This window comes from Octopus bimaculoides, chromosome 25, assembly GCF_001194135.2.
Source record: "Octopus bimaculoides isolate UCB-OBI-ISO-001 chromosome 25, ASM119413v2, whole genome shotgun sequence".
Lineage (NCBI taxonomy): Eukaryota > Metazoa > Mollusca > Cephalopoda > Octopoda > Octopodidae > Octopus > Octopus bimaculoides.
Window position 1 is genome coordinate 7,755,280 of NC_069005.1, and position 14,700 is coordinate 7,769,979.

The 14,700-nt window shown below is 38.5% G+C and overlaps 1 protein-coding gene across 1 annotated transcript in view; it reads right to left on the reverse strand.

The window, feature by feature from the left end:
• The window catches only part of LOC106881788 (RING finger protein unkempt), an 83,771-nt gene that overhangs the window by 35,565 nt on the left and 33,506 nt on the right, over positions 1-14,700 (reverse strand). The window contains exons 4-7 of the mRNA XM_052976821.1: positions 10,505-10,640; positions 5,138-5,255; positions 3,732-3,816; positions 1,679-1,815 (exon numbers count right to left, since the gene is read on the reverse strand). Coding sequence (XP_052832781.1) covers positions 1,679-1,815; positions 3,732-3,816; positions 5,138-5,255; positions 10,505-10,640 — 476 coding nt within the window. The remainder of the gene's footprint in view (positions 1-1,678; positions 1,816-3,731; positions 3,817-5,137; positions 5,256-10,504; positions 10,641-14,700) is intronic.

Here is a 14,700-nt window from a genome sequence, read left to right on the forward strand (position 1 = left end):
GTGGCACATAAAAGACACCATTTCGAGCGTGGCCGTTTTCGTGCGGGTGACACGTAAAAGCACCCACTACACTCTCTGAGTGGTTGGCGTTAGGAAGGGCATCCAGCTGTAGAAACTCTGCCAAATCAGACTGGAGCCTGGTGTTGCCATCCGGTTTCACCAGTCCTCAGTCAAATCGTCCAACCCATGCTAGCATGGAAAGCGGACGTTAAACGATGATGATGATGATGATGATGATGAAAGAAATCTACCAAACAGTCAGAATGCCTTAAAAATTCGCCCTCTCAACTCCCTTTCTGCCCACCAGGGACTTACTGTAGATTTTCAAACTGAACAACGGTTTAACAATCTCACCAATCTTGGAGTGTCAACAAAAAGCAAGAACTAAAACAGTCCCTTCTCATTAAATAGTAACATAAATAAAAAGAAAATCCGTGAGTTTGAGAGAATGTGTATATATGTGATACAGAAAGTGTGTGTGTGTGTGTGTGTGTGTGTGTGTGTGTATGAGCATTTGAAGGAATGTGCATATGTATGTGTTTGAGAGAATGTGTGTTTATACATGTGCATGTGAAAGAATGTGTACTGTATTTTCCAGCATACAAGTTGAATTTTTCAGACCAAAATTCAATGTGAAATGCAGGATTCAAAGAAAAATGCAGGATTAGGAAGATAACGACAATGTTTTGGATGTTTGCACTAAATGTTTATGCTATCTACTATGTTGGTTTGTATCCTGCAAAATACGGAATATAATGGTTTGAGAAAATATGTTTGTTTGTTTGAGAAAGTGTGTACATGTGTTTGAGAAAATGTGTGCACGTGTTGGAAAGAAAGTATGTATATGTATCTTGACACCAGAACATTGTCAGAAAGCAGAGCTGCTGCAGAGATTGTGTTGTAGCTTTCTGTGCCTCATGGCATGGAGAGAACCAACCAACTACTTAACGTTCAAGAAATAAAGATAATGGTTAGTGCAGGAGATTGAGAGATTGTGCACATGTTTTGGGAGAATGTGTATACATATGTCACAAAGAATATGATTGAATGTGTCTATATGAGTGTATGTATGGAGACACAATGGCCCAGTGGTTAGGGCAGCGGACTGGCGGTCGCAGGATCACAGTTTCGATTCCCAGACCTAGCGTTGTGAGTGTTTATTGAGCGAAAACACCTAAAGCTCCACGAGGCTCCGGCAGAGGGTGGTGACGAACTCTGCTGTACTCTTCCACCACAACTTTCTCTCACTCTTACTTCGTGTTTCTGTTGTGCCTGTAATTCAAAGGGCCAGCCTTGTCACACTGTGTCATGCTGAATCTCCCCCGAGAACTACGTTAAGGGTACACGTGTCTGTGGAGTGCTCAGCCACTTACTTGTTAATTTCACGAGCAGGCTGTTCCGTCGATCCGATCAACTGGAACCCTTGTCGTCGTAACCGACGGAGTGCCACGGAATGAGTGTATGTGTTTTAGAAAATGTGAACATTCATGGGTGTACATGCTACATATCATTACTGTGTGTGCTTGACAGAGAATGCATGTGAACACATTTCAGAGAATATCAATGCATGTGTATATGTGGTAACAAGTCACATACATATTGCACTGCCCAAACACAGCCACACACACTGAACTACCAGAAAGAGAAGACAAAAGCTGAAACACACAAAATAGTTTACCTTTTGATTTTGAAGCAACATTCCTTTGCCTTCGTTATTTTCTAAATTATTACTACTTTGTGGTAAAGCGTTAGTTACAAATGCTGCTAAAGAATTATCACTTGATAAATTTAATTCTCTCTGTGCTGTCATTTCCTCTGTAAAAAAAAAAAAAAAAAAAAAATATTATAAATATAAATAAAAACATGAAGGTGCATGGTCTAGTAATTAGGGTGTTGCACTCATTAACATTCTCGTCATCATTTTAACATCTACTTTTTCATGAGTCAGAAGAAATTTGTGTAGGTGGATTTTCTACAGTTGGATGATCTTCCTGACACCAACATTCACCTGATTCCAAGTAAGGTACTATGCCCCGTGACCGGACATGTTTTCATGGAAGACTAGAAACAAAGGACACTGCTTGCATGATGGTGACATTCATTCACGACTATCATGTGAAATCAAGGCAAAGAGACAACCACACACACACACGATGGGCTTCTTTCAGTCTACCAAATCCACTCTCAGGGCTTTGATCAGCTGAGGGATGAAGTGGAAAAAAACTTGCCACACAGTGGGACTGAACCTGAGATCAGGTGGTTAGAAAACAAACTTCTTGCCACACAGTCATGCTTTGTGCATGTAGGCTAATTATTGAGAATTTTTTTTTACAGGAAAAACAAGTCCCCCCCCTCCTTTTAATTCTCTCATTCACACACTATCCTAGCTCCATGATATCTCATTAGTGTACCAGATAAACACACCATTTACTTCTACTACCACTTACTTTCTATTATCTGACAGCTTCCTACTTGCAAGCTATCTCTTTAATGAAACAGCAAATAAAAACAGTTAATTATTACATGCAGATTGTTATTATTATTATTATTAAAGACTAATAAAAAAAAGAAAAGAAACAATTATAGTGATGTACATATAAAAGTGATGCAGTTGAAAAATGGTATTTGTTGGTAATGGAAGGTGAAGGAAAGAAGGTAAGTCATAGTTAATTTTCCTCTCAATTCATAATAGAACAACTTTGTCTCACACAATCAAACATTTATAGTACATAATCATTTCAATTATCTGGACATTCTTCAAAATAGCTAAGTATAAAAGAAACACAAAGGGAGGTTAAGCTTCAAAAAACAACTTGCATTGCAAAGGAAATAATGCTATCTGATAATAATGGATAATGCAAAGTTTTTTTTTATGTAAGTACACACACACCTTTTGTTGTTTGTTGGCCTTTTCAAAGAGTGCCATTTATATATATTATACACATCTAGCATGGAAAAACAAACTTGAAAATGTTGATGGTACACACACACACACACAATCATCAACATCATCATCATCATCATTTAACATGCATTTTTCCATGCTTGCATGGGTCAGATGGAATTTTTTGCCCCAGCAGATTTTTTCCACAGCTGGATGTCCTTCCTGTTGCCAACCCTCGCCTATAACCAGGTAAGGTGAATATTTCCCCCATGACCAGACATGTTTTCATGGAAGACTGGAATGAAGGACACAGCCCTCGCTTTCAAAATTCAAGCTGGAGTTTTTATCACTTTTCTTCCTTACTACAACTAGATAAAATTCATGTAGGGCATGGTCCATTTCATGAGCTTCTGTACCTTCCATCTACCCAGTTTCATTCACAAGGCTTGGATCAGTATCAGGGTATGGTAGAAGACATTCATTCAAAGAACTGTGCAGTGGGATTGAGCTTAGAATCACATAATCGCAGAGCAAAACTGCACAGTTTAAGCTTGCAGCCATGGCCAATGAAGTGGACTCTGTGGTCACTCAATTTATTAGAAATAGCAGCTAAATTCTTCCAAATGACATCTTGAATAAAGATAGGTTACATTAGATACCTAAACTGAGAGACCCCTAAAAGGCAGGATGGTCACAGCTGGAATACCAAGTAGGATGTGTAGGGATACATGCACAAACCTAGCAATGGATTTAGAAGTTAAGAGGTAGGCTTTTAAGTCCATATGAAATATTGTAATTATACATGTAAAAAAAAACAATAAAAATATATTTTAAAAAATATACTTACGTTCAACATGTGCAAAAGCACAAAATGACCCACGAGGGCAAAAACTATTTTGTACCATATCATTACATTTTGTTGATTTATAAATCTGCAACAGAAAATCAGAAAATTCTTTGTAAATATAAGAGACAGGGTAAAGCTTCAGCTACAAATACATTTTAAAACCAACTGTGTGTCTTGATAGTTTTTCTTTCTTGTTTGTAAAGTCAATCACATGTGTGTGTGCGTGTGTGTGTGTGTGTGTGTGTGTGTTCTTTTACTTGTTTCCATCACTGTATTGTGTCCTCTATGGTAAGGGGTACAGCCTGAAAGAGGTTTACTCGATCAGATCAACCTCAGTACTTATTTTACTGGTTTCTTTTTACAAAGCTGCTGAGTGAGAGGTGGCTGTGAGATAAGAAGCTTGCTTCCCAACCACATGGTTCTGGGTTCAGTTCCACTGTGTGGCACCTGAGGCAAGTGCCTTCTACTATAGCCTCAGTAATGCTTCAGCTCCAGCGTTTAATACTCAGAGGAAGAGAGGCTGGTAAAAAAGCCAAACTTACTATCTTTAATTTGGTTTCTGAGTCCATCCTCACCTCTGGTCATTAATGACCAACAACCAAACGAGAATGATTGCAAAGCTCTGGTACTATGGATATGTGATTAAAGTATCACAGGAAAGAATAACAAGATGGATACTTCAAGCGGAGCCAACTGGCAGGAGACTTCGGAGTAGATCAAGAGCAAGACGGTTGGATAACATCCAGTCTCAGTTGGTCACACTTGGGAATCGAGCCAAAAAATCTAATGACAATTGCTTCTGATAGGATCCTCGAAAGAAGGTACATGAGGACTCTACCCTTAAGACTTACCCAAGAAAAGAGGGTGGAGAAGACGGAAGGATGTATGAAAATGCTAATTTCCTATAATATGGAGATTAAATTGTTGTTGTTGTTGCCGGCACTCCGTCGCTTACAGCGTCGAGGGTTCCGGTTGATCCGATCAACGGAACAGCCTGCTCGTGAAATTAACGTGCAAGTAGTTGAGCACTCCACAGACTCGTGTAACCTTAACGTAGTTCTCGAGGATATTCAGCGTGACACAGTGTGACAAGGCTGACCCTTTGAATTACAGGCACAACAGAAACAGGAAGTAAGAGTGAGAGAAAGTTGTGGTGGAAGAGTACAGCAGGGTTCGCCACCATCCCCTGCCGGAGCCTCGTGGAGCTTTAGGTGTTTTTGCTCAATAAACACTCACAACACTGGGTCTGGGAATCGAAACCGCGATCCTATGACCGCGAGTCCACTGCCCTAACCACTGGGCCATTGCGCCTCCACGGAGGTTAAATTACTGTAATGGTTAAGTACCTATTTGCATTTCATTCAAAACATGTTCAGAAAATGGTTAGAAAAACAGTAAGTCCCTACCTCTGGATGAAACTGTTGTTCAGTTCTAGTGTGACAATAAGAACAATTATCTCCATTTTCACATTGAGCAGGGTCTCCCCAATCATCACCATGTTTAACATTAGGACATGGCGTTGACCTGCAATATATATGGAAGTTATTAATTTAGAATGAATAATTATAAAACACTGAAATAGAGAAACAATGAATGAAAGAACAAAAAAAATTATAAGAATTAAAAAAATAGTTAAAATACAATATAAACCTGGCATGGACAACCTTTTTCGAGAAGCATGCCAATAAGTAAGTCCCACAAGCCAGTTTGTTCAAAACTGCTATAAACTTCCCCTCAAAATTCAATGTTTATTTATGTTCCAAACAGATTAACAATGACAAAATTATTTTACTAAATTCTTTATTATTCCCAAATTTAATCGAAACAGAAAAATCAATGTACTTCAACAGAAATATACCAATGAAAGGATTAAATAATAAAATTCGACCCTGGAAGGATACCAATATTTGATGTGTTTTTAACATGTCTCAATGAAATAAAAGTTGAAGAAAAATTTGTTATAAGCAATGGAAGTAATATTAATTCAAAGTTTGTGATCCATATGCATACTTCAAGTGTTTACATGTTGAAAGACTTCAAAACTGTGTTATCTTTATAGATATATGATGTTAGAGACACAGAAAAATATTAGCAATAGGTCAAGATTGCTGAGCATTGGTGGTGAAATTGCTGGATCTAGATTTCTGCTTGTTAGCTCAGAAGCAGTAAATATCCATGTCACCTTACGTCAAGCGAACATCAGCTGCAAGCTGATATGGTTAAACAGTGATTGAAAGGTCACTGTTGTCACATTTAGCTGGCTGGCAGAACAAAAATTCATTAATAGTGATGGAAGCAATATTGGTTAGAAATTAGCAATCTGTATACATACTTAAAAATGTATGTATGTTGAAAACCTTCTAAACTGCAGCGTTCATCTTGAATAAGTATTTTCTACAGATATATAATGTTAGAAACACAGAAAAATATTAGCAGCAGGTGAAGGTTGCCTGGTATTAGTACTGAAATTGCTGGATCATGATCTCTGCTTGTTAGCTTCAGCAGCAGCAAATAATCCATGTCATCTCATGTCATGCAAATATCAGCTGCTAGGTGATCTAGTTAGACCAATGGTTCTCAATCATTATTTTATCTATGGACTCCTATCACCATTATTCTATTCTGGTGGATCCCATTTCCATTCGATGTTTAAAAACAAGTTTTATAGATGCTTCTTTCAAAATTCCTATTTAGTTATTCACACATTAGCTTGCATAGGTTGAACTATGTAAAGTGTTTGAGAAAAAAATTTTAGCTGCTTCTTGCAACAAACAAACACATCTAAATCAGAACTTTTTCAAGGATCCCCAATTTATATTTTGCTTATGTGGACCCCCAAAAATCTTATATGGAGACCCTGGGGTCACATGGACCGTTTGAGAACCAATGAGTTAAATAGTAATTGAAAGGCCACTGGTGTCGCATTTAGCTGGCAGGCAGAACAAAAATTCATTAGTACCAACAGAAGCAATATTAGTTCAAAATGAGTGATCATCATCATCATCATCATCATTGTTTAACGTTCCCTTTCCATGCTAGCATGGGTTGGACGATTTGACTGAGGACTGGTGAAACCAGATGGCTACACCAGGCTCCAATCTGATTTGGCAGAGTTTCTACAGCTGGATGCCCTTCCTAACGCCAACCACTCCGAGAGTGTAGTGGGTGCTTTTACGTGCCACCGGCACGAAGGCCAGTCACACAGTATGGCAACAGCCACGCTCGAAATGGTGTATTTTACATGCCACCTGCACAGGAGCCAGTCCAGTGACACTGGCAATGAACTCGCTCGAATGTCTTTTCACGTGCCAGGAAGGTGACGCTGGTAACAGTCACGCTCAAATGGTGCTATTTTATGTGCCACCGGCACGAAAGCCAGACAGCTGGTGCTCTGGCAACGATCACGCTCGGACGGTGCTTAGTGATTTACTGGTACTGGTGCCATCACGATTTCGCTTATATTACGTATATGTTGAAAGCCTTCTAAATTGTGGTACTCATTGTGAGAAAGTATCTTTTATAGACATATAGTGTTAAAAGCATTGCAAAGTATTAGCAGCAGGCGATGGTCGCTCAGCATTCAAATTTGAAAGGCTACAGAAGAATATGTTGACTGGACATTTGTTGAATATAGAACATTACGATTATGTGAATCAAGAAAGCAGTTAGGAATTTTACACATCGCCCCATCCCTAGCCATAATAGGTTAGCCAGGCCACAAGGCAAAATGCCTACGATATTTGTAGATTCTCCTCCCAGAGTAGTGAAAGAGATGAAGTCGATGCCAAGTTTAAACATCTGCTGCAAAAATCAATGGGTAAGGAGTCTGGTTGAAATGATTAGAACAGAACCTATTTTTCAATGCACGTCAGTGCAATCCATGTGTGTGTGTGTGTGTGTGTGTGTGTCTGTGTATGTATTGGAATGATTGTTTTTACAGTTCAGATTAACTTCCTTACAACTATAAACAGAGAAAAAGCCTGTGAGGAAGTTTCTGCAAGGTCTCTCAAGATGCTAGAAATAGCAGCTGTACATGCGACCACCATCTTGTTACAGCTGAAACATGATACACAGATGTACGGCTCACTTAATGGGACAGTGATTGTATCACATGCCCACTTATGATTGCATCTAACCACACATTCACATTACTGTCGCCTCTAACCACATAGTGACCCACAAATTTACTTTAAACTTCACACATCAAACTCTAATAACCTACTTACTATTATTTTTAAGTACACACTGTATCATATAACATTTAATGTTACAAAAAGCCAATGTAAAAGCCTCAGGCATTTGATCCGCTAGAAATAACAACTGAAACCTCATCCTAGCATGTTAGGAAAGGACATGCAAGATAATGTAGTCATACATGCCTTTAAAACGATGGGATGGTCATGGTTGGAACACCAGAGATCATAAGTCTGATTGATCAGGTCTGATCTGGAACTGTACAGTTGAATGCTGTAGTTCAATGATATTGCCACCTATTCATTGCGCTCTTGAGCAAGGAGTGTATAACACAGCTTGCTCTAGTTTGTATATCTTGCCTTAAAACAGGTTCTATTGTTACTTAATGGTTGAGTGGTTAACTTTTAAAACTGCATCCAGTAACCGAATGTTTTGTTTAAAAAAAAAAAAGAAAGCAACATTATTACACCCACAGGAACAATACGTCTGTAAATAGCAAAGGTCATGAGAGAAACTTTTCCTTCTGACTAATACACCAAAAATATAAAAGGAAAAAGCCCAAAATCTTGAAGAAAACTAAGCAGGAGATATCATCATTGTTTAACCCTTTAGTATTCAGATTACTCTGTCAAATGTAAAGCCTGTTTAATTACATTGTTTTAAATTAATTGTACAGCATCTTGTAACTCTGAGATTTTGATGATGTCCCTGTTTATTTTTAGAATGACTTTGTAGGATAGGTGTGAGAGGTCAGAGCTGGCTGGTTAGAGCATAAAACAGGAAGATAATTTTGGCCTGATATGGCCGGTTTAAACACTAAAGGGTTAACGTTCACTTTTCCATGCTTGCATGGGTTGGACAGAGTTTTGAGGCAGATTTTCAACAGCTGGATGCTCTTCCTGTCACTAGCTTCTATCTGTTTCTAAGCAATGTAATATTTTCCCAGTGGAGGCGCAATGGCCCAGTGGTTAGGGCAGCGGACTCGCGGTCATAGGATTGCGGTTTTGATTCCCAGACCGGGCGTTGTGAGCGTTTATTGAGCGAAAACACCTAAAGCTCCACGCGGCTCCAGCAGGGGATGGTGGCGAACCCTGCTGTACTCTTTCACCACAACTTTCTCACACTCTTACTTCCTGTTTCTGTTGTGCCTGTAATTCAAAGGGTCAGCCTCGTCACACTGTGTCACGCTGAATATCCCCGAGAACTACGTTAAGGGTACACGTGTCTGTGGTGTGCTCAGCCACTTGCACGTTAATTTCACGAGCAGGCTGTTCCCTTGATCGGATCAACCGGAACCCTCGACGTCGTAAGCGACGGAGTGCCAACAAATATTTTCCCATGGCCAGACATGTTCTTGCAGAATATTGGAAATGAATGACACTGCTTGTATGACAGTGACACTCATTTACAACTATTACACGATGTCAAGACAAGGAGACATGAACACACACATGTGATGGGCTTCTTTCAGTTTCTGTCTACTAAATCCACTCACAAAGCTTTGGCCTGCCCAAGGCTACAGCAGAAAACATTTACCCAAGGTGCCATCAGTGGGACTGAACCCAGAACCATATAGTTGGGAAGCAAACTTCTTACCACACTGCCACACCTACGCCTGGCAACATTTTAATGTCAACAAGAAACGGCAGGTAATAACTCAGCAGATCCAGTAAAAGTTTTGAACAAAACACCAAGTAACATTTAGTTCTGCCCTTTTAATTTCTTCCTAAATTAGAAACCTGTCAAGGTCAACTTTACTTTTCATTATTCATTTACATTATTTATTCATCCATCCATTCATCCATATTTTCCACCCACTATTCCAGGGAAGCATGTGGGGTTAGATTCCTCAGGCATTTCCTCCATAGGGTCCCATTAGATGCAACTATCAATAGACTTTCTGACTGGATTCCTAAGTGTGACGAACTGAGGCTATGAAAAAGCTATTCATTCATCATCATTTAATAGCCATTGTGCTGGTGCCATGTTAAAAGCACCCAGAACACTGTATGAAATGGTTGGTTTTAGGAAAGGTATTCAGCTATAGAAACTATGACAGAACAGAAAATAGAGCCTAGTGCGGGCCCCTGGTCTTAGCAGCCCCAGTTAAACCATCCAACGCACGCCAGCATGGAAAACAGACATTAAATGATGGTGATGATGATGATTATTTTCCATGCTGGTATGATTGGATGGTTTGACAGTATCTGATGAGCCCAAGGACTGCATCATACTCCAGTGTTTCTTTGGATGGTTTCTATGGCCAGGTGCCCTTCCTGATGCCAATCACTTCACAGCCTGTACTGGGTGCTTTTTTTTTGCACTAATGAGGTTACCATGCAGCACTAATGAGGTTACCATGCAGTTTGCAAGACTATGAACATTGATTGGAAGGGAGGAGCTTTATGCTGGGAGAATGAGTTGGGAGGGATAAAGTATGAGAGAAAAGGATGGAGCAGAACATTTTTTGGCTGTAGAGGAGTGACATGACTGCTGTAAAGGAGAAACCGACTGTTTCCTCTCCACTCCACCCACCCCAGTCTATGCACAAGAATGTGTAGAAGTCGAAAAAAACTTACCTGTATCGGAACTTTTTAGGACTTCTTCTTCTATCCCTAGAATTATGGAACTGAGGACAAGCGTAGCCCTGTCGACAAAGTCGTGGTGGCCGCTTACATTGTTCAGTTTTATAATTTGCTAAAACATATCCTGTGTCTGAAATGTAGAAAGAAAAAGAAAAAAAAACAGCATTTAGTTTTTCAGTCTTGCTAATTGTCAGTAGCAAATTACATATTGAGATGGCTGTGTATTGTGTATGTACTGTATTTTCTGGCATACAAGTTGAATTTTTCGGACCAAAATTTACGGTCAAAAAGAATAGGTCAATTTATACATGAAGACAACTTTGGAGAACCAAAGATTTCATGTGAAACACATCAAGATTTGTTGGAGAGATGGAGATGATATTTGAATGCTTACACAACATGTTTACACTATATATTACATTGACTTGTATGCTGGAAAATACAGTAAGTATGTGAGTGGGGCAGATAAGTCAGACAATATGAATTAAGAAATTAGTAATTCACTAACGAAACTTCAAGCCAAGGGAGCCTCTAAGTGGTCACTCAACCTCCTAAAAATAGCAGTAAACAATATTGAGCTTTAAATAAGTGTTTATGCCAAAATTTGATGACCACAAGCATAGCTGCTAAGTGCTTAACAAGTTCATTGGATTTAATCCCAATACCTAGGGATTAAATGTTTGCTATCATAACCACAGGTGGAGCAATACCTTCTCAGGAATTTTGTAGATGGAGACTGAGTGGTCCACTGTGCGTGTGTGTATTAATGTTTGTTGTTATGTTCAGTTATAATAAAAACAAGTTTTCATTAATTTGATGGGTTACTTGGTATTTTTGGAGAGTACAAATTTATTATTCTTATACAAGAATGATGTTGACAGTAACTTTGAAGTCACTATCAACAACATTCTTGTATAAGAATAATAAGCGTGCATGCACACACACACACACACACAGTACCAGACCAATGGTACTGCAAGCTTTGGACCAGAAGTATCTTGGATTTCTGGATTTTCTGCAGGCAGTCTAAATTTATAGTTAAAATACAAAATAAACTAAAACTATGTAAGTAAAGAGCTAAATAGTATTTCTCAGATTCAAATTAATACATTCTTGCCTTCATGCGGGTGACATGTAAAAGCACCCACTACACTCTCTGAGTGGTTGGCGTTAGGAAGGGCATCCAGCCGTAGAAACTCTGCCAAATCAGATTGGAGCCTGGTGTAGCCATCTGGTTTCACCAGTCCTCAGTCAAATCGCCCAACCCATGCTAGCATGGAAAGCGGACGTTAAACGACAATAATGATTAAAAGCAGGCTGTTTGATTTATATCATACTGTACCATGTATACACTATAATATTTATAGGATGATAATTAAATGGAAAAAAAAAGTAAAGAACCTGATTTTTATGTAACAGATACATAATTAATACACTTCTAAAGCAGTTAATGTTTAATCTTTATATATCCACTTTAAAAAAAGTGAAGAACGAAACATTTACTTAGCACAGTGGTTCTCAGCTGGGGGTCCATACAACAAAAGAGAAGATTGGGGGTCCACAATAGTATTTTAAGAGATCCTGGAAAAATTTTGCTTTAGAGGTATGTAGTGGACAGTGAGGTTTTTCTCTCTGACATTTTACATAATTCAACCTACACAAATTAATGTGTAAAAAACAAAATAGCAATTTTGAAAGAAGTTACTATAAAACTAGTTTTTAAACATCAAATTGCTATGGGAGTCCACCAGAATAAAATAGTAATCAAAGGGGTTCATAGATAGAAAATGGTTGAGAACAGTTTTAGCACATATGTTAACCAATTTCAAAAACAGGCTCCATTTACTCAAAATAGTGTACAATATATTGCATGATACTGTGCAGTATTCCCAGATTTCTGAAAGCCAGATAAAAGATCCAGTATTGAGTACATATATGTATGTGTGTGCCATAAAGCAAATAGGTATAAACCAGAAAATCTTTAAAATGTGTTTTTGGATGAAAATCCCTTCCTAGTGTGATGTTTGTCAACCAGGGAGGACATTGTGATCTTTGTCACTTATATGCCATGGAAACCTGGTAACCAGCCCTATGAGTCCTAGGGAGTGAGACAGTAATATCCAGGGATTGATGATGAAGATGATAATGGTGCTATTTGTTGTGCCTGAGTGAGTAGCACAGAAAATCTATAGTCAATCTGTATCATCACAAATGTAGCAAACCAGTGACTGGCCTGTTGGAAATTATTGTAATTAATGACACTTTCTTCAACAAATATGATATAAATGAAATGAGTTTAATTAATTCTGTTGTCTCATACATTTTCTTTTGGTACTATAGCCCTCTCACTTGCTCGCCAACCAACGTAGAACTCAAAGGTTACAGGCTAAATCGATGCCAGTATGGAAAAAAAAATTAATACAAAACCAAAGATAAAGACTCAAGGAAGCTTCTATATGGTCACTCAACTTGTTAGAAATAGCAGTGTAATCTACGTCAAAAATCACATGTTGGATAATATGGTACAAGAGAAAAAGATGGGATGATCATAGCTGGAATGTCTTTGAGCAATAGGTCTGCTTAATCAGGCTTAACTGGGGTTAAATAACAATATTTAGAATCGGGGATAATGGTAACAATCAACTTTTACCAAAGTACCAACTAAAAGTTCGTGAAAGACCATCAAGAGAGCTTCTATGTGGTTGCTTAAACTTGCTATAAATAGCAGCCAAATGCTTCCTCAAATCCCTTACAACATACTGTTTTGAAAAAGGAAGAATATTCTTAAAAAGACAGGATGTATCAATCAGGGTTAACTTAGGGTGAACAGCTACAGTTCCTAAGTCACAGGACTGCAGAAAGCAGTCATCTAACCTGGTAGAAATAGCAATGAAATCGTTCCAAAATCATATCTTCATCTTAAAAAAGGGATGAAAAGTTTATGAAGCTTTCTCAATTCTATATTTAGAATTTCTTTACTTTGCAACATTTTTAGAGTAATGGTTATGGTGGAATGGACTGTCCATGTCTAAGGAATGTGCAAGTATGAGATAATGTTCTTGATATATGTATAGGGATTGAGTTTATGCTTTTGTTGAGGAAGTAAGATCAAACTGTCATGTAGAATACTCTTTATATATTCTATATACTCTTTTACTTGTTTCAGTCATTTGACTGCGGCCATGCTGGAGCACCGCCTTTAGTTGAACAAATCGACCCCAGGACTTATTCTTTGTAAACCTAGTACTTATTCTATCGGTCTCTTTTGCCGAACTGCTAAGTTACAGGGACGTAAACACACCAGCATCGGTTGTCAAGCGATGGTGGGGGGGACAAACACCGACACACAAACACACATACATATATACGATGGGCTTCTTTCAGTTTCCGTCTACCAAATCCACTCACAAGGCTTTGGTCGGCCCGAGGCTATAGTAGAAGACACTTGCCCAAGGTGCCACACAGTAGGACTGAACCCAGAACCATGTGGTTGGTAAGCAAGCTACTTACCACACAGCCACTCCTACACCTATATATATACACACACACACACACATACACACACACACATACATGCATGCATACAAGGAGAGAGACTACAATGTTAATTAGCAAGTGATTTAATTACTATAACAAGGTTTCGTGGGTGTGTTTCATTTCTGACTAGCAACTCAGCTCTTTATACAATACTAGCAGAGATACCGAGCTTTGCCCGTGTCACATGGAATTGAAGAATTAGACTTTTCTTTTATATTTTCTCAAACGAACTGGAATACCTATGATTCGAATTTCATCAAAATTGCAGATTATGAATTTTAATGACGGTTCTTTCCCTCTTTACACGCCCTAACAAAATTTCTAATCATGACATATTTATCCCATACCACTCATCTTTATACACAGATTCCAAAATCCAAATCTTATGAAACCTATTCAAAGGTTTTTGCTCCTGAAAAATGGAGCACATGGAGCTCTAAAATGTGGGAGTTAAGGGGCGTATTGGGGGGTGGGTCTTAAAGTCAACCAGAGAAGTTGAATTGTTGGGAATCTTTTTAACTTAGGTCTTATATCTATTGTTCAAATTTCTTTGAAATCGGAAATATATGTATGTTCACTGGGTTTGTAAAAGAGAGCAAAGCTACAGGAAACCAAAAGACGAATGATCACAATAAGCAGTCAGGTACCCTACC